At 48.8% G+C, this 21139-nt stretch overlaps 1 protein-coding gene across 1 annotated transcript; it reads left to right on the top strand.

Moving 5' to 3' along the window:
• The first annotated feature begins 5956 nt into the window (after positions 1–5956).
• On the top strand, positions 5957–20173 carry LOC140394565 (SLIT-ROBO Rho GTPase-activating protein 2-like). The gene is made up of 5 exons (XM_072481922.1): positions 5957–5990; positions 6097–6277; positions 9177–9323; positions 9437–9767; positions 15613–20173. Exons 1-5 carry the CDS (start codon positions 5957–5959, stop codon positions 15994–15996), a joined length of 1077 nt encoding a protein of 358 aa, XP_072338023.1. The 3' UTR covers positions 15997–20173.
• Positions 20174–21139: the final 966 nt, after the last annotated feature.

Raw genomic sequence — 21139 nt, 5'->3', positions numbered from 1 at the left:
CATTCCCCATCGAGGCAAGTTGATCACCGTGCTGCAATAACGTCTCCTCCACTTCCTTCAGCGCCTCCCCTTGCTCTCGCACCTCTGCCACTGCGCTCGCCACCTCCGTCCTCACCGGGGAAACCGCCTCCTCCACCAGCGCACTCAAAACCTCCCTCATCTCCTTCCTCACCGTCTCCATGCATTTCGCAATCTGCGCCAACTGCTTTTCAAATTCCGCAGCCATCACCTTTGTTATTTCTTCAGCCGTAAGCAGTGCGGCCTCCCCTGGTGCTCCAGCCTCCATTTTTCCTGGTGACACCCGCGGTGACCTTTCCACTCCCCGATGGACCTTCAGCTGTTTTTTTTTTCGGCCGTTTTCTTGCTCACCCTCAACATTTTTCTTTGTTCCTTTTTTCCTCCTGTGTCTTCACTGTGCCTCCTCCGTGCCTTCTCCCTTCTTCTGCCACCTCCGCGGACCCTGGGACCGGGCTTAAAGCCCCGAAAATGCCGTTGCCAAACGGGAGCCCTCCATTGTGCGGCCGCCTCCCGCCCGCCGTCACCGGAAGTCTCATCTCTCTCCTAACTAACACTGTCACATTCACCCATCACTCTCTATCCTAACTCGCACTGTCTCATTCACCCATCACTCTGTATCCTAACTCACACTGTCCCATTCACCCATCACTCTCTATCCTAACTCGCTGTCCCATTCACCCATCACTCTCTATCCTAACTCGCTGTCCCATTCACTCATCACTCTCTATCCTAACTCGCTGTCCCATTCACCCATCACTCTCTATCCTAACTCGGAGTCCCATTCATCCATCACTCTCTATCCTAACTCACGCTGTCCCATTCACCCATCACTCTCTATCCTAACTCACACTGTCCCATTCACCCATCACTCTCTATCCTAACTCGCTGTCCCATTCACCCATCACTCTCTATCCTAACTCGGAGTCCCATTCATCCATCACTCTCTATCCTAACGCACACTGTCCCATTCACCCATCACTCTCTATCCTAACTCACACTGTCCCATTCACTCATCACGCTCTATCCTAACGCACACTGTCACGTTCACTCATCACGCTCTATCCTAACGCACACTGTCACGTTCACTCATCACTCTCTATCCTAACTCACACTGTCCCATTCACCCATCACTCTCTATCCTAACTCACACTGTCCCATTCACCCATCACTCTCTACCCTAACGCACACTGTCACGTTCACTCATCACTCTCTATCCTAACGCACACTGTCCCATTCACCCATCACCCTCTATCCTAACTCACACTGTCCCATTCACTCATCACGCTCTATCCTAACGCACACTGTCACGTTCACTCATCACGCTCTATCCTAACGCACACTGTCACGTTCACTCATCACTCTCTATCCTAACTCACACTGTCGCATTCACCCATCACTCTCTATCCTAACGCACACAGTCCCATTCACTCATCACTCTCTATCCTAATGCACACTGTCCCATTCACTCATCACTCTCTATCCTAACTCGCACTGTCCCATTCACCCCATCACTCTCTATCCTAACTCACACTGTCCCATTCACCCATCACTCTCTATCCTAACGCACACTGTCCCATTCACCCATCACTCTCTATCCTAACTCACACTGTCCCATTCACTCATCACGCTCTATCCTAACGCACACTGTCACGTTCACTCATCACTCTCTAGCCTAACGCACACTGTCCCATTCACCCATCACTCTCTATCCTAACTCACACTGTCCCATTCACTCATCACGCTCTATCCTAACGCACACTGTCACGTTCACTCATCACGCTCTATCCTAACGCACACTGTCACGTTCACTCATCACTCTCTATCCTAACTCACACTGTCCCATTCACCCATCACGCTCTATCCTAACGCACACTGTCCCATTCACCCATCACTCTCTATCCTAACTCACTGTCCCATTCACCCATCACTCTCTATCCTAACTCACACTGTCCCATTCACCCATCACTCTCTATCCTAACTCACTGTCCCATTCACTCATCACTCTCTATCCTAACTCACACTGTCCCATTCACCCATCACTCTCTATCCTAACTCACACTGTCCCATTCACTCATCACTCTCTACCCTAACTCGCAGAACCGGGATCGAACCTGGGACTTCGGTGCCGTGAGGCAGCAGTGCTAATCACTATGCCATCGTGCTGCCACTGGTTTTGAGTTCCTTTCTTAAACCTCTGCCTCTCTCACTCTTCCTCCTTCAAGGTCACTCCTTAAACTTATTATTTTCCCAATTAAGGGAAATGTCCCTTTTGTGCTAAATTGTGTTTGGCTCAAGCTCCGGAAAACTGCCTTTGTTCCTTTTTACTCGGTGCTATATAAATACAGGTGGTTGTTGTTGTAATGGAAGAACTCCGAAGGGTTACTGTCCAGCTTAATCTGTCCCATCCCCCTCAGAGCCTCTTCCACAACATGGCTCACAGGGGGAATCGAGACGATTCAGTATCACTGAACCACAGGGGGCTCCTCTGCAGCTGTCCTGCCACAAAAGTCGAGAAGCGGGGGTTTCAATCCGACAGAGCTGCTTCCTTTTTGTTTGACTGAAGCCACGGCGTTACGGAATTTTAAATTTATCCCCTGTGAAAGCTGTCGGGAATAGTTGGAATTCTTTTCTCCACCATCCCTGCCCTTGGCACTCTGTCTCAGGGTAGGGGAGGGTGGAGGGAGGGGAGCTGCGTGCGGGCACATTCATTTGCACAAGCAGGCATGGGCGAATGGGATTGAGAGTGTGAGTGCTAGTGACGCTTCGGGTCACTCCGATTGCTCCACTACACTGCGCTGAGAGCCACGTGATCGTCTGACGTGCAGTTCAGCAACACGAACAAGGCTGTTTTGTCATCTAACTGACCCACTCTGAAGGAGTGGGGTCACCTTCCTACAACATGGCTTGTGTCCTTTAGTTCCTCTGCTGGTGAATGAGTTACTGTGATCAGCACTGTTCCATTCCGCATTGTCCAGTCCCGTCAGTTGGCAGGGCGGAGATGTGTGTGTGCGAAAGTGTGCATGTTGTGACTCTGTGAAGCATTAGCTCAGCAGCAAGGGCTGACCGAACCACTCCTGAACTCTGCTGTTCTGACTAATGGGGACGCGGCTAATACAGTGTTGTAAATGACTGAGTCAGACTGTAAACGGGTGCAAAGTGGGGCCATGTTTAAAACATCAGCCAGTCTGATCTTTCCAGTTTTCCATCAGGGGAGATAGTTTAAATTATCCCCAAATATTCTTTAATTTAAAAACTAAATACATTTAGAGTACCCAATTTGTTTTTTCCAATTAAGGGGCAATTTAGCACGGCCAATCTACCTCCCCTGCACATCTTTGGGTTGTGGGGGCGAAACCCACGCAAACACGGGGAGAATGTGCAAACTCCACACGGACAGTGACCCAGAGCCAGAATCAAACTTGGGGCCTCGGCGCCCCAAATAGTTATAACTGTATCTCCATTCAACATTTCTTTTTTGCTCTGTGTCTTGGATGCTTATCGAATTTGGTTTTCTTTTTCCGTGTTCGATACAAAGCCACAATTCCACTGGACAGTGATTATATTTACTAAATATCCCTTTGTGAATGCAGTGAGTAACTGCTCAGTCATAGGATGTGAAATACTTTGGAAGTGTGGTCACTTGTCATAGAATTTACAGTGCAGAAAAAGGCCATTCAGCCCATCGAGTCTGCACCAGCCCATTGAGAGGGGCACCCTGCTTAAGCCCATGCCTCCACCCTATCCTCATAACCCAGTAACCCCACCTAACCTTTTGGACACCAAGGGGCAATTTAGCATTGCCAATCTATATAACCTGTACATCTTTGGACTGTGGGAGGAACCCAGAGCTACTGGAGGAAACCCACGCAGACACGAAGAGAAAGTGCAGACTCCACACACTCACCAGAGCTGGAATTGAACCCGGGTCCCTGGAGCTGTGAGGCAGCAGTGCTAACCACTGTGCCACCAGCCAATTTTCACACCGCAAGATCCCATGAACAGCAATGTGATAAATCACCAGATCGCCCCCGGATGCCAGCAGATGGGTGAAGGAATGGGGATCGGAACTGGGCTGGTTACCATAGCCCAGTTAGAGAGAGAGAGAGAGCGTAACTAAATCCCCAGGTCATCGGTTTTTCGGTGATGTTGGCTGACGGATAGGTATTGACCCAGGATAAAAGGGTCTTCGAGTCACACATGAAAATGCTTGCTGGAACCAGGTGTGAGGGAATGGCTGCACTCCCTCAAAAGGAAGGGAGGGGAGAGAGATTGGAAAATGGCAGGAAATCGATCCTATGGAAAGGCAGGGTTTGAGCAGGCAGTTTCCCGTTCTGTCAGCACCAAGACACACACGCTCACATAGATTTTATACATATGCAGTTTCCCCCAAATGATGTCATCTTTGTATTAGCTTCAACCATGAGTAAAGGTTGGCGACGAGCGTGAGGGCAGCCAAACAGAATGCGAGTTCGGCACACAATGCTGATGTATGCTGTAATATAAATCACTGTGCCAAAATGAATATTGAGGACAGGAATGTTGAAAGCTGGACTCTTGAACTTGGCAAAACAAACCGTCACTTGTAGCTGGCAGCCCACACCGCAAAACAAAGTCTCTAGTTTTCTCCTGTGTCACCAGCATTCAGTTTGCTTATTCCCCCCCCCCCCCCCCCCCCCCCCCCCCCCCAATCAGTCTCCCATGGGAACATTGCTTCACCTATTCATCTGGAGACATGTGCTTCCTGCCCAGCGTGAACAAAAGTTGTTTTGAATCTTACAATTTGTTTCAGTGGAGCACCTTCAAGGTTAACAACTTTGAAACAAAAGTTGTTCTCCGGATGTAGGCATCGACGGCTAGACCCAGCATTTACTGCCCACCCTTAATTGCCCTTGAGAAAGTGGTGGTGAGCTGACGTCTTGAACCGCTGTAGCCACTGAGGTGTAGGTATGTCCAGCGTCCTGTTAGGGAGGGAATTCTAAGAATTTGATCCAATGGGAGTAAAGAACTGACTGATTATACGTCAAAGTCACTTGACGTATAACTTGGAATTAATGGTGTTCCCAACCGGAGTGACATACCAACCTACTTCACCTTCCACTGAAACTAACAGCAGCTGACCTGTTTGCCTGAGTTTCACATCAGGAGTGGGCTAGTTCAAAAGTTCCTCCTTCTCAGTTGGAGAAGTCACAGGAGGGTGAGTCCTTGAACATTTTCAAGGCTGAGATCAATAGGTTTTTAATCAGTTTGGGAATTGAGGGTTGTGGAGGGAAGGTAGAAAAGTAGACTTGGTGAGTGTTAGATCAGCCATGATCCTATTAAATGGCAGATCAGGCTCGAAGGGTTGAATGGTCCACTCCTGTTCCTATTTCTTATGGTTTACATAATGTGGAGATGCCGGCGTTGGACAGGGGTGGGCACAGTAAGATGTCTTGCAACACCAGGTTAAAGTTTGTTTGGAATCACTAGCTTTCGGAGCGCAGATGAGACACCTGATGAAGGAGCTGTGCTCCGAAAGCTAGTGACTCCAAACAAACCTGTTGGGCTTTAAACTTGTGTTGTAAGACTTCTTGCTTATGGTTTACGGCAAGGGTTCTGTCCAAGTCACCATGATAATTGCTGCAGTGTATCCTTTAGGTTGTTACATTACCCCCCTCCCCCAGTAGGTGGCACAGTTGTTAATTGTACCATCAACTGCAGTACTTAAATAATATATAACCATATTTACTACTGACTAGGAAGTTCTCTGGCTGAAACTCAGCTGGGGTCAGTTGTGTGCTTCTACGATTGGGCACACTGCTGTTGTGATGGACAGAATGACCCCTTTGGATTGCAAAGCAGTGCCCCCACTTCCCCCACCCCAGTGCCCCTGCCCCTACCTCCTCTAATGCACTTGTGTGGACATTGGGTTGGATTAGGACCATTAAATTAAGGTTCAGCTATGTTGCTAGTTCAGAATCAGAATTTGGCACAAGGTACCTGTGGGACTGTGTCCAGCCAGTGAAGTAAAGGGCAGTGAAATGCTTGGGGCATGTGTTGTAAATATATAAATAAACCTTTTTATTTCTCTTCCTTTTGCAGAAGGTGAGCCAATAGAAGCCATTGCTAAGTTTGATTACACCGGACGCACCGCTCGGGAGCTCTCCTTTAAGAAGGGCGCAAGTCTGCTGCTCTATCATAGAGCTTCAGAAGATTGGTGGGAGGGTCGACATAATGGAATAGATGGACTTGTCCCACATCAGTACATTGTGGTCCAGGACACGTAAGTTTTCATTAAAACCATGATAGATATGTGACAGGTAGAACTGCAAATCTATGAGTTACACTATAGAAATACAGGAAGCGCGGAGGAGACAATTTTCCTGTCCTGTTTCTGTTAGCTCTTTGCTGAAGCAATCCCAAGCTTTGCTTTCTCTTTGTAGCCTTGTATCATCCTCCACAATATTACTTCAGTTTTCCCTTGAAAGATGTTATAACCTCTGCTTCCACCACACCCTGTGGCAAAGCATTGCAGGCTCCAACAACCCTGTTTTAAAAAAAAAAGAAAAACCTCCTAATGCCACTCGGTGCCAATTTTTAAATAAGTCAGTCGACACTGATTCTCCAATCAACGGGGCTTAGCCTTCCCCAAGTCACTCCATCAAATCACTTTGTGATTTTAAAAAAATGTCATTCAATCTTCCGTCAACCATCTCTCCTCCACTGGATATAGGACTCGTATCTGAAGTCCTTCCTCAACTATCAGCCCTGGCGAATCTGTGCTTGATTGTTTCTATAACGAGGACTCCAAAACTGCATCTATTGCTCGAACTGGAGCCTAACCAATGCGGCGAATAAATTAATCATCACAGTGGTTAGCACTGCTGCTTATGGCGCTGAGGACCCAAGTTCGATCCCGACCTTGGGTCACTGTCCGTGTGGAGTTTGCACATTCTCCCCGTGTCTGCGTGGGTTTCACCCCCACAACCCAAAGATGTGCAGGGTAGATGAATTGGCCACGCTAAATTGCATCTTAATTGGAAGAAAATAATTGGGTACTCAACATTTTTTTTTTTAATATTGATCATCACTTCTTCACTCTTGTACCCTGTGTCCCTATCCCATGTTCACGATTTCATTATCACCAATTCCATATTTAAAACAAGGGATCTTTCTGTTCATCCAAGATTTAGACCCTTTCCATTGAGCGCACACTCCCATTCCTGCCTTTGCCTCTTGCAGTGTCTCACCATTTATATATCTGCATTGTGTTTGCCTCCTCTCTGCACAATCCTTGAACACTCAATTTTTATGTTGTCTGCAAAATACAAAATTATTTTTCCTTCTGCCAATGCTCAATCACCTGCTTTAGCTAAGAACCAAACTGGATTCAGGATTTACCCGGGGGGGCATTCCAGTCTGCTCCATTTCCTGTCTGAATACAGTCATTTTTTTCCAAAACTCTGTTTCCTGTCTGCCAATCTACTTCTCTGCCCATCTGACTAAATTGGCTCTTGTGTCAAAACCTAGATATTTTTAATGAGCTTCTTGTGGGACACCTTATTAAACACCTTCTGGAAATGCAGGTGCCAAACGTTGACTGTATTATCATTATCTATAAAATTTATCACTTTTATTAAAATCTGTTCACATCTTTTCTGGCATGACTTGCCATTAGCAGAACCACGTGTGTTATCTATCATTATAAATGCTCTTTGATTTTTGTTTCAGGAGATGATGTACGGAGTTAGGTTACATATTTATTCTCATTTTTCTACCCTCTCATATCTATTCCAGGGTTGACATTTGATGCCCTCTCCCATGGTGGGGAGTATTTAAATAGGAAGAAAGATGGTAGTTGGGGACCTTACCAACTCCACCCCTATTAAGTCAATGGCGGGAAGGTCCGCAGGCAGTCTTCCAGCCCTCAATGAGACCATTATGTGGGCAATTAATGCCACCTCAATAGTCTTATCCCACCACCACTGGAATTAACCAGTGGCAGGTAGGCCTGTCACCAGAAAAGGAGCATGATGAGCAAAGCTATGTGGGTTACTCTTGCTGGCTGTGTGGGGAGGGAGCGAGGGGGAGGGAGAGGAGGGCGGATTCTGATCCCATGGAAGGTCTGCCAAAGCTGTTGAATTGCCCGATTGTCTTATAATCAGCGAGCATTCCCCAAAAGACCCAATACAGGTCTCTCGCCAGCTGTCCAACCAGCAGCTGAACCCCTGTCACCTCCGTAGAACTCCTACACGGAGCAACAACTGCTCAAGTGCAGCCATAGCATCGGAGTGTCAGCCTTGAGGGAATTAAAGGAATTCCCACAGTTGGGTAAATCAAACTGGAGCTTCACCTCGTTCAGGCTTTACCTAGTGTCAGTAACCCTGTGGCAAAGCACTGAAAACAGAGCCTTCTAACCCAAACAGTAGCAAAACATTGTTAGAAATATAATTCTAGGGCGACGCAGTGGTTAGCACTGCAGCCTACGGCACTGAGGACCTGGGTTTGATCCCGGCCCTGGATCACTGTCCGTGTGGAGTGTGCACATTCTCCCCTGTCTCACCCCCACAACTCTCAGATGTGCAGGTTAGGTGAATTGGCCACGCTAAATTGCCCCTTAATTGGTAAAAGAGATGGGTACTCTAAATTTGTATTAAAAAGGGCGCAGCACGGTGGCGCAGTGGTTAGCACTGCAGTCTCACGGTGCTGAGGTCCCAGGTTCGATCCCGGCTCTGGGTCACTGTTCGTGTGGAGTTTGCACATTCACCCCGTGTTTGCGTGGGTTTCGCCTCCACAACCCAAAGATGTGGAAAGTAGGTGGACTGGCCACGCTAAATGGCCCCTTAATTGGAAAAAATGAATTGGGTACTCTAAATTTTTTTTTAAATTATATAAAAAAGGAAGAAATATCATTCCAATTATTTTTATACTCGAAACTGTTTTAAGTGAACGGGTTTTAAGTTCTGTGCAGTGACATTTATATTTGTTTCTTGTTTCTCTCTCTCTCTCTTGACCCATTCTCTCCTCTCACCTCAAATATTGAACCCTCACTTTCTCTCGCTGTCTCCTTCTTCATTCCTCCCCACCCTCTTTTCTTCCTCCCTTCCCCCTTTCTCCCTCCTAACTCTCTCCCTTCTCTTTCCTTCCCATCCCTCATCTCTCTCGCTCGTTCTCTCGCTCAGCGACGATACATTCTCTGACAGGCTGAGCCCAAAAGATGACATTGAGCCGAGCAGTGCCCCTCCCCTGGTGGAGCAGCCAGTGTCCAAGAGCAGCGTCAGTTCACCAACGGGACATGTTGCTGACATCTACTTAGCAAACTTGAACAGGTCAGAGTTTCTTCCCAGGAGATAGTCACTACCTGAAAATACAAACACATGCTGTGAATGGTCTTTGCTTCATTCTATGATTTTAAGCTGTTCCTCTTGCATTATTGACTCAGGCAGAAGAAGAAGTCCGAGTCCGGGAGCATCCGACGCTCGTTCCGATCTGGTGAGGGACATGGTGTTGCCGGGCACGGGCCAGGATCCTCGCCTGCAGATGGTGTACCGCAGGCCTCAGTCAGTCCCAGGAGCTCTCCTCAAGTAACCCAAAACAGCAGCAAGGAAACAGCGGACAAGCGGCCAACAGTGGCCCACGGCAGCCTGAACTCGGTTACCCGCCGGCCATCGGCAAACCGGGCCGACAGTCCACAGGTCCGTAAGGCGATGGCTGCAGGAAGATCCAGAAGCTTCAGCAACCACAAGCCACTGGACCCGGAGACTATAGCACAGGTACAATATTGTCCCTCCAGAGCTTCCCGTGGAACTGCACAGTCTCGGTGCTGGCTTTATGTGAGGCACAAGGACAAAGGCTGGCTGCAGCTGTTGTGCCTCTCTGGGTTAAATATCTTGCTGACACTCAGTGCCTCAACTCTCACAGGAGGAGCAGTAACTTGCTGAAGTTTCTGGGAACTGATTGCATTCTGAGCTTAACTGGGGACAACAGTGTCCATTGTATTCTGAGAACATAGGAACAGGAGGATGTTGTTCAGTACCTTGAGCCTGTTCATTGAATAGACATGACTCCAATACGGTACGTTGCCTCCCTGTTGCCAGGGTCAAGGATGTCACAGAATGGCTGCAGAACAGTCAGAGCTCAGTTCACATTGGTATCAATGACATAGGTAGAAAGAGGGTGAGGTTCTGAAGGTGGATTTTAGAGAGTTGGGTAAAACAGGACCTCAGAGGAGCAATCTCCAGCTTACCAACAGCGTCACGCATGCATGAGCAGAGAAATAGGATGAATGTGTCGTTGGGGAGATGGTGGGGGAGGGAAAGATTCAGTTTCCTGGGGCATTGGGACCAGTTCTGGGGAAGGTGGGACTTGCACAAGCCAGACTGTTTGCACCTCAATGGGACTGGGAACAATAACCTTGCTGGGGGGGTTTGCTCCTGCAGTTGTGGGGGGGGGGGTTTGAGCAAGTTTGGCAGGGCGATGGGAACCTGAGGGTAGACTCGGGTGGGGCAAAATCAGAAATGGTCGGCAGCGAATCAGTGAGTGAGTCTGGAAGACCGAGGAAATAAAGGATAGCAAATAAAATAGAGAGTTTAACAGTGTTCACGGGTATATACTTCAATGCAAGGAGTATAGTAAATAAAGCAACATGCTTAGGGCACAGATAAAAATATGGCAGTTTGATCTCATTGTTATTACAGAAACATGACGTAAAGAGGACAGGGATGGCAGCTCACATTTCAACATTGGATAGTTTTAGCATGAAAGAATTGAGGGAACAGAATTTGCACGGTTAATATTTGGCCAGGATTTAACAAGTCCAACGAGAGAGGGCGCGGTTCTGGATTTAATTTTAGAAAATGAAGCTGGGCAGGTGGGAGGAGTGATGGTGGGGGAGCATTTTGGTAATGGTGATCATAATTCAGTTAGTTTCAACCTAATTATGGAAAAACACAAAGCTAGAACAGGAGTTAAAGTTCTGAACTGAGGCAAGGCCAATTTTACTAAGCTGAGAAATGATTTAGTCAAAAGTGGACTGGAAACAGCTATTTGAAGGTAAATCGGTGTCAGGATAGTGTTCGTAGGGGAGATTCGAGGGTTTCAGGTCAACATATTCCCACAGTGAAAAAAGGTGGGGTGGCAAGGAGCTTGCAGGGTAAGAAAAGGCAGAAATGGGGAAGTCATGTCAGACACCGAGAAATCAATACTACAGAAAGTCAAGAGGAAGTAATAATGGGATTAGCATCTTTGAAAGTGGATAAATCACCAGGGCTTGATGAAATGTATGTACCTCAGGCTGTTAAAAGAAGCCAGAGAGGAAATTGCGCAAAGACCATTTTCCAATCCGCACTGGATATAGGTGTGGTGCCAGAGGATTGGAGGTCTGCTAACGTTTATCTTTGTTTAAAATGGGAGCGAGGGGTATCCAGGTGGCAAAGGATTGGGACAGGCTACATAAATTGAACTTGGCCTGTCTGGTGGACCAGATGAAGGAGGATTTCCGGAGATGGGATGCGCTCCCGTTGTCTCTGGCGGGTAGGGTGCAGTCGGTAAAAATGACAGTCCTCCCGAGGTTCCTATTCATTTTCCTGTACCTCCCCATCTTCATCCCGCAGTCCTTTTTTTAGCGGATCAATAAGATTATTGTGGGCTACGTGTGTGGGGGGAGCAAGCCTCCGCGGGTGAAGAGGGCAATGCTCGAGCGGAGTCGGGGGGGATGGAGGGCTGGCGCTGCCGAATTTCAGCAATTACTATTGGGCAGCTAATATAGCCATGGTGAGGAGGTGGCTGGTGGGGGGGTGAGCCGGCGTGGATGCGCATGGAGGCGGCTTCTTGTAAGAGCACAAGTTTGGGGGCATTGGTGGCGGGCGCCCCTGCTGTTCCCGCCGGCGCGGTACTCCACCAGTCCAGTGGTAGTGGCGGCCCTGAGAGCCTGGGGGCAGTGGAGGAGATGTGTGGGAGCAGAGGGGGCATGGGTGTGGTCCCCAATCTGCGATAACCATTGGTTTACCCCGGGGAGGCTGGACAAGGGGTTCCGAATTTGGCGGGGATTGAGAGGATGGGGGACTTGTTCTTGGAAGGAAGCTTCCCGAGTATGAGGGCGCTGGAGGAGAAGTTTGCATTGGCTGGGGGAAATGAATTCCGATATTTACAGGTACGGGACTTTTTTGCGGAAGCAGGTACCAGCCTTCCCACTCCTGCCGGTAAGGGGGATTCAGGATAGGGTGGTCTCTGGAGGATGGGTAGGAGAGGGGAGCGTCTCGGACATATAGAGAGAGCTTATGGGTTCGGAGGAGACACAAACCGAGGAGCTGAAGTGAAAGTGGGAGGAGGAGCTGGGGAGAGAGATAGAGGAGGGCCTCTGGGCGGAGCATTAGGAAGGGTCAATACTACCGCAACATGTGCCAGGCTCAGCCTGATCCAACTTAAGGTTGTTCACCGGGCTGACATGACAGTAGCCCGGATGAGCAGATTCTTTGGGGTGAAGGACAGGTGTGCGGGGTGGGGGCAGTGAATCATATCCATATGTTCTGGGCATGCCCAATACGGAGGGGATTTTGGCAGGGGTTCGCTGACGCCATGTCCACAGTATTAAATATGAGGGTGGCAATGAGTCCGGAGGTGGGGATTTTTGGGGTGTCGCAGGTCCCGGGAATCCAGGAGGAGGGAGAGGCGGATGTTCTGGCCTTTGCTTCCTGGTAGCCCGGAGGTGTTTATTGCTGGCATGGAGGGACACAAAGCCCCCGAAATCGGAGACCTGGCTTTCAGACATGGCTGGCTTCCTCTGCCTGGAGAAAATTAAGTTCGCCATGAGAGGGTCTCTGCTGGGGATCGCCCGGAGGTGGCAACCATTCGCTGGGGATCGCCCGGAGGTGGCAACTTCCTCGCAGAGAACTAATCGTCAGCAGAAAGGGAGGGGGTTAGGTTAGCGTAGGTTAGGAGGGTGAGTAATGGCAAGACCTGTGGGAGAGGGAGGTGGAATTTGCACTCTTTATATTTTTCTTGTTATGCATATTGTTGATTTTGTTACTGTTGAAATGCCAAAGAAATACCTCAATAAAACGTCTATATTTTTTTTTTAAATGGGGGCGAGGGGGTGGCACGGCGACGCAGTGGTTTGCACTGGGACTGCGGCGCTGAGGAACCGGGTTCGAATCCCGGCCCTGGGTCACTGTCCGTGTGGAGTTTGCACATTCGCCCCGTGTCTGTGTGGGTTTCACCCTCACAACCCAAAGATGTGCTGGTTAGTGGATTGGCCACGCTAAATTGCCCCTTAATTGGAAAAACAAAAATAATTGGTACTCTTAAATTTTATTTTTTTAAATGGGAGCGAGGGATAGACCCAATAATTACAGGCCAGTCAGTCTGACCTCGGTGGTGGGCAAATTATCTGGAATCAATTCTGGGGGAAGAGGGTGGCCAATTCACCGACCCTGCACAGCTTTGGGCTGTGGGGGTGAAACCCACGCAGACACGGGGAGAATGCACAAACGCCACACGGACAGTGACCCAGGGCTGGGATCGAACCCGGGTCCTCAGCGCCGTAGGCAGCAGTGCTAACTACTGCGCCACCATGCCACCCTGAAGCCAATATACCTTTGCTGAACTGCAGGGAACACTCCTTTCGTGACCATGATGCCGCAGCCCACACAACGGGACAATTGTCTGTCACCATCCAGGATTCCAAAGCAGAACTCTTGTTTCGACAGCTGGGGACTGTCAGGAGTAGCATTTAAATGCCTGTCTCGGGCAGGCACGCGATAACTGAGAGCACGGGCTCGCTCTTTTAAAGAATTAAAATCTGTGAACTTTGTGAAAACCACAACCCTTATTTCAAATTTTCTAAATATTTCGACCCCAGTTTGTTTAAACAGCTTTACACTAATTAAAATGATATTTTTACAAATAATTAACAACACAGAAACGGGCTATTTCTCCTGATGGTCTTTAAGCTACATACAAGCCTTCTACCCCCTCCCCCAGTGCTTTGTTGATGGTCTTGTTAACTTGTCCTGCGCTACTTGTAATGATTTGTGAATCTGTACCGCTAAGATCCCTAGGCTGCTCTACCCTTTTTCAGTCGGGGACTATGACGCCCTTAAATCCTCCTGGCAAAATTCAGCAAGCGGTACAACAAGCCAGTCCCAAACTTTGCAGATTTGCCTCTCTCAGTTCTTTGTTGTGCAGGAGAAAGTAGCGTGTTGAGAAGCCCCAGTTATTGATGTGTCTTCAGTGCAGGAACACGATCCTGAGGATAGTGTTACAGTCTGGACGCTTTGAACAACTATTGAGTGATTTACAATTATGGGGGAGGGGGGGAGGTTTGCAGCTTGTTCCGTGGGACCGTCAGCTTTGACGTTCTGTCAAACTGTTCTGGAGAGGGAGAATGTGGAATTGGGTTTTGTGGAAAAACGCAGACATGTGTCTGTTGATCGAGCTTTTTGATTATCCAGTTTGTGAACACGTTAATGCAACAGGGATCAGCCAGGAGCACTGGGAGTTTAACTTTGATTGCTGGTATTTAGAAATCCTTGTGTTGCCATAGGGCTCTGCGATCATTGTGATGTGATCCTCCATTACCTCAAACTCTAAACAAGCTCTTTCTAAATTACAATAATTGGTTTGTTTATTTTCATTCTTCCAACAAAGCATTCCAAACCTGAAGGTTACGACACAGAATCACGAGGCCATTTCTCTTGAACTTGGATTTGCTATTCTCTTCAGAATCTTTTTCTTCATTTTGATTTATTTGCATTGCCTCTTTCCCCTAATTTGTTCCCCAACTCAGTGCACTGACGGCAAACCAGGACCATGTAACCCACCGGGGGGTGTCTGAGAGGGAGGAGAGGGGCTTGGGTCTGCAATGGACGGCACGGTAGCACGGTGGTTAGCACTGTTGCTTTACAGCGCCAGAGTCCCAGGTTCGATTCCCGCTTGGGTCACTGTCTGTGCGGAGTCTGCACGTTCTCCCCCTGTCTGCGTGGGTTTCCTCCAGGTGCTCCGGTTTCCTCCAACAAGTCCCGAAAGATGTGCTTGTTAGGTGAATTGGACATTCTAAATTCTTCCTCTGTGTACCCGAACAGGCGTCAGATTGTGGAGACTAGGGGATTTTCACAGTAACTTCATTGCAGTAAACACTTGTGACAATAATAAAGATTTTAAAATGTTATGCTGTGTATAACTGGCATATGCAAGCACTGCACAGTCCTGTGTATAATTGGGATGTGTAAACACTGCACAATCCTGTGCATAACTGTGATCTGTACACACGATGCAGTCCTGTGCATAACTGGGATGTAGTAAATGTTGTTACGTTCCTGTGTATAACAGCTGTGCAAATACTGCACAGTCTTGTATACAACTGGGGTGCGTAAAACATACACGAATGCAGAGTGAAATCAAATCAGAATGTTCACACAAAGGGGAGCAATATCTGGATCGGGTTTGAGTTCCAGGCTTTATAGGATGGTGGATGCTTGGCTGAGTAGGTTTAATGTGCAGTGTGTTCCTGAACAGTCTTTGGGGTATATGTTCTATTTTAAGTCTATCTGATCATTGCAGAGTATGCCTCGCCCTTAGGTTTCATGTTTCCTAACATATCAGGACAATTTTGTTTTCTAGGATATCGAGGCAACAATGAATTCGGCCCTCAATGAACTACGTGAGCTGGAGCGTCAGAGCACCGTGAAACACGCCCCAGATGTGGTCTTGGACACCCTGGAACCTATGAAGACATCTTCATCCGTTGGTCCCATATCCGAACCTTCCAGCCCCCTCCATTCCCGCATTCTGAAGGACTCTGAGTCCTCTCTCCAGAGGAGTGCCAGCTCATCCGGGGACATGCCATGCACCTTCAGGCCAGTGAAGTCTGTGAAAATAGCAGCCCAGGTGAAGCCTCCGGCACTGAGGCCCAAACCAGTGGTTTTTCCAAAGACCAATCCAACCGCCCCCAGCCTCGGATCCCCCACAACACAGCAACCAACAGACAAGTCTTGCACCGTGTGAGACCCTCCGCGTGGGCACAGGGATGACTGAATGATTGCCGTTTGATTGTTCATGAATGGCGAAAGGGGGCCAATGTCGCCTTCGATCGATGTTGAGCTCGAGGAATGACCTTTGCTTTGCGATAGGGTTTTGGTCCAGTTCCCCACCCAGAATACCAATCAGTCCTGACTCGTGACGAACTCTAGATCTTCTTTCCTTGCCACTAGATGGATCAAACCAGCAGAGCCCAACCTGCGCTTCAATGTAATATTTCAGTCTTCGCGGTGAAACTGGGAACAAATCTAATGCCGACTTCATTCAGTCCTTTCAAACCAAACAAACCCATGCAGCGGTGTTTGCTCCATCGATCTTCCCAACTTTCAAAATCCATTGCTTCCCAGACCTTTGCTCGCATATCCACTGGATTTGTCGCTTGTTCTGTGCCGTCCGCGTTTGCTTATTGAGGGGAAAAACAAAGCAGTAATGGAATCATTTATTGCCTGGAAAGCAAAAATTGGAATTTTATTGTTTTTGTTAAATCCTCTTGACTGTTACGGTAACGCGGGTATTCTGGGGCCTTTGCCTTGGTTCAGTAATTCACCACCAAAAAAATATATCCATCGATGGGGGATATGCAAAACCATCAGTTCTTCTTTTTGTTTTAAAAAAAAAAAAATGTAATCCATGAGTTGCTATGTCTCCTTTTTTTATTTTATTTTTGAAAGCTGCGTACATTTGTAGTACTAAACTTAAAACGATGCTTACCCATGCGTGTGCCAAGGGAGTGAGGCCTTGTCAAAGGCTTCAGAGTTTAGCACAAAGAAAACAAAATGCAATTGCTGCAATTAATTTTTTTAATGGACTTTTATTGTGAACTGTCCTGTGCAAATGGTGAATTATATTTTGGAAGATTCATGGTATTGAAAACTGGAAATGTTTTTGTAGGTTAGCTGAAAAAAAATAATATTTTTAGGGGATAGACTCCTGGACGACCTCTAATGTTGTCCTGTGGAAGCTCCACAGCACACTCAACGAACTGGCTTTTTCTAATTGAACCTCTCATTCATTTATTTGTGATCTTAGTCATGTTTAAATTAATTTTGATTCCCAATCATTCATTTTGTTTTGTCAATGAGATGCTCCCGCCTGTTTAAAATATATCTGTGCTCAGTGTTTTACTAAAGTCCAAGGGAGTGATTGATGTTATCGCTTTAGTGTCTGAATGTGAAGGATTGTTAAAAGTGTCCACAATTACTGAGAGAGTCGGACATGACCCAGTGTTAAACTGATTTGAACAGATTAGCAGCCTTCTCTCCACCCAGTCTGTGCTGAGATACCTGATCCCGGGAGATGTGATCGTGCTCAATGCTTCTGGGTTGGGAGAGAGAAATGAGACCAGCTTTAACCCACGCTTGTTCCCGTGCCTTCCTCCACGCGGGAAGTTCAGCTTTGTAACCTCGAGTGAGGGCCGACCAGGATGGGAAAGCATCTGAACATTCACTATCCAGGCAGAGGACATGTGGAATTCCGTTCCCCAGAAATGACCAGAGGATTGAACGGAGTTGCTGCCTGCGCACACAAACGGGAATGGAACCGAGTGCTTCCCCTATCCAGCTCCTTCCGTGAACCATGACCTCCTCCCTCACTGACATCAGCATCACTCACCCAAGTTAAACAGCTGCCGTCTGACTGCCTGTCCAACTGGGATAGGCTGGAATTCTAACTTGTTCCAAGTTATGGAAGCGCCTGGGGCCGAAACCAGTCGCTCCCCTGCAAGTCACGGAATACACAATGTTTGTTTCGGGGAACTTGAGCAGTGTGGTGAAGTGTTTCAGCAGAAATCCGCCCCCCACCGGTGTTTAATGAGTGTCCTAAAGCAACCTTAAGAGCTATCTCCACCCAGTAAAAAGTTACAATATATAAAACAATCCCATTCTTTACTCAATAGAATAATTCACTTCAACAGCTTGGTATCGCAGTCCAGATCACTGATGGACCAATAGCTGAGCTGCTCAAGTCACAGCTTTAACCAATAAAAGCTGGATACTGGAGTTAACCAACCAAAAATGTCCTGTGTGTTTGTGGGGACAGTAATGACCTACGGATAGATGTCCCCTCCCGTGACCCCGTGACAGGAATGGCATCCTCTGACCCTGTGACAGGTGCCCCCACTCTCACCCCGTGACAGGTGCCCCCCTCCCCTGACCACGTGACAGGTGCCCCCACTCTGACCCCGTGACAGGTGCCCCCTCCCCTGACCACGTGGCAGGTGCCCCCTTCCTTGACCCTGTGACAGATGCCCCCTTCCCTAACCCCATGACAGGTGCCCCCACTCTGACCCTGTGACAGGTGCCCTCTGTCCCTGACCCTGTGACAGGTGACCCCACCCTTGACTCCGTGACAGGTGCCCCCTCCCCTGACCGCGTGACAGGTGCCCCTCCCCTGACCCCGTGACAGGTGCCTCCGCCCCTGACCCCGTGACAGGTGCCCTCCGCCCCTGACCCCGAGACAGGTGACCCCTCCCCTGACCCCGTGACGGGTGCCCCCCTCCCCTGACCCCATGACGGGTGCCCCCCTCCCCTGACCCCGTGATAGGTGCCCCCCTCCCCTGACCCCGTGACAGGTGACCCCTCCCTTGACCCCGTGACCAGTGCCGCCTCCCCTAACCCCGTGACAGGTGCCCTCCGCCCCTGACCCCGTGACAGTTGCCTCCTCCCCTGACCCCGTGACAGGTGCCCTCCACCCCTGACCCCGAGATGGGTGCCCCCCTCCCCTGACCCCGTGATGGGTGCCCCCCTCCCCTGACCCCGTGACAGGTGACCCCCCCTTGACCCCGTGACCAGTGCCGCCTCCCCTGACCCCGTGACAGGTGCCCTGACCCCGTGACAGGTGCCCCCCTCTCCTGACCCCGTGACAGGTGCCCCCCTCCCCTGACCCCATGACAGGTACCCCCTCCTCTGCTCTGTAGAAAAGTGAGTATATTTAAATCCCGATTGGAACTGTTGCGGAGTCCTGACCCCTGCTTGATCCCCGGAGAGGAGAGTAAATGCTGATGGGTAGGACTGGAATTACCATTGGCTTGGGCACCAGAGGGAGCAGTCACTGACACTGAGGGTGGTCATTGGCTGGGGTGTGGGGTGGGAGGGGAGTTAGGGCGATCGCAGTCTATCCTGGAGCACATGGTAACCGATCAGTCCATCATCCGCCATCTTTCTTGCTTTGGTGGGGGTCATGTGGCTCAGGATGAAACCAGCTTTGGGATCGGGGTGCTGCGGGGTCTTCTGCACCTCCTAAAAGCTAAAAGATCCACTACCACAAAGTGCTGAGAGTTTGGAAGGTAGGCATCTGCCCTCATTTTAAACCACCTCCCTATTCCCGAAAAGCATCTTCCTGTTCGGTACAAGGTGGGCAAAGGATGGTTTTAACATTAGGTTCTCCTGCCTCGCTGAACAAACTTCTCATCAACCAGGAATGCGTTCAGCAGCATTCACATGAAGCGTTTACTCTCTGAGGGAGCACGAGCAGGATAAGCAACAAGGTATTTTAACCACTGTTTTATACACTACTCATTCTCAATGGATAGATGCATCACCCCTCCCCCCCCCCCCCCCCCCCCCCTCCCCCTCAATCCACATGATACTGAGCCCTATAATCTGGAAAGGTACCCAGATTTGAACCCTGGTTACAGAGTTGGGTAGTCCCAGTCAGGGAAGTGGAGGATCACTGCTGTTCATCTTAGTTTCCTGTTCTAATCAGGCTGATGCAGGTGCTGCTCTCCGGTGACCCCCACTGGGCCATGTGGAGGTGAAATGTGATGCATCCTGTGGTGGAACAAGCCGAAGACATGCACACGAAGATCAGCCTTGGGCGAGACCCCAGACTGGTGACAATCCTATATCTGGCAGCTCTCAGTGGGAAGTGTTAGGAGGAGCCTGGGCTGGTGTATGTCAGCTTATGAGCCACTGTGCCAGTGTTGTTCACTGTCAGGAGTGTGGCTCACCATTGCCAAACAGTTGATACCCAACTGTATGTATGTGTTCAGACCAATGCATATCTAAGGCTGTTATAATGAATTGTACAGAGTATTTGTGTATATGTAACTACACAGTGGCTGTAAGGTGCAGCATTTTCTGGTACAGTATTGTGCAGAATATTAGATGTTAGTCTGAAAACAATAAATCTCATACTAGTCTCCACACACCTTGAATTACAGTGATTTTTTCTTGGAATGGGATCTTGCTATATTCAAATTGACAGCTGCATTTTCCACGTTATAACAGTGGATACACTTCAGTAATGCTTCGCTGCTGCCTCTAAGCTTTTTGGTTGTCCAAAAGTTATGAATGGTGATGTGGGATTGCAAGTCCTTCCATCCATCTCAAAATGCTTTGAGTGATTCTCACTACCTGGCCCCAATAATCTTTATTGTCACAAGTAGGCTTACATTAACACTGCAATGAAGTTGCAGTGAAAAGCCCCTAGTCGCCACATTCCGGCACCTGTTCGGGTAAACAGAGGGAGAATTCAGAATGTCCAAATGACCTAACAGCAAGTCTTTCGGGACTTGTGGGAGGAAACCCGTGCAAACACTGGGAGAACGTGCAGACTCCACACAGTCAGTGATCCAAGCCGGGAATCGAATCGGGGACCCTGGCGCTGAGAAACAACAGTGCTAACCATTGTGCTACCATGCTGCCCATGACTGCCTGATTGGTGTCGCTGACAGGGATCCCTCAGCCAATGAATTGACATGAGGGTTCAGTTGGAAAATCGGGCCTCCAAGATTTACAAAGCTTTAGTCCGTTCGGTGTCTGAAGATGAGCAGATGAGTACCTGAATAATTCACTTCATACAAACCTCTCCTTTAGAGGCTCTTACCCTGGAACCTCATCCAACCTCAGCTAAACAGACAGTGAGAGCATAAACCCAGGTGGAACGGCAGCCGCCATTGGGTCTATTGGTTCTTGGGATGTACGTGGCACAGGTAAGCCCAACATGAATGAGCCTAAATAAATGCAAATTACTACAGATGCTGCATCTGAAACAAAAGACAGAAAATGCTGGACAACGTCAGCAGGTCTGACAGCCTCTGTGGAGAGAGAGCGGGGTAACGTTTCGAGTCTGGATGACTCTTCGTCAACCCGAGTTACCGTGAGGAGTTTGG

This window comes from Scyliorhinus torazame, chromosome 17 (genome assembly GCF_047496885.1).
Source record: "Scyliorhinus torazame isolate Kashiwa2021f chromosome 17, sScyTor2.1, whole genome shotgun sequence".
Lineage (NCBI taxonomy): Eukaryota > Metazoa > Chordata > Chondrichthyes > Carcharhiniformes > Scyliorhinidae > Scyliorhinus > Scyliorhinus torazame.
The sequence above is the reverse complement of the archived record's forward strand: the minus strand, read 5'-3'. Positions and strand labels throughout refer to the sequence as shown.

Excerpts from the sequence above, each read along its gene's own strand:
- LOC140394565 (XM_072481922.1), top strand. The coding sequence starts at position 5,957 with ATGTTGCTAGTTCAGAATCAGAATTTGGCACAAG. Across the intron at positions 6,278-9,176 it reads TACATTGTGGTCCAGGACAC|CGACGATACATTCTCTGACA; the intron begins GTAAGTTTTCAT and ends TCTCTCGCTCAG. Across the intron at positions 9,324-9,436 it reads TACTTAGCAAACTTGAACAG|GCAGAAGAAGAAGTCCGAGT; the intron begins GTCAGAGTTTCT and ends TTATTGACTCAG.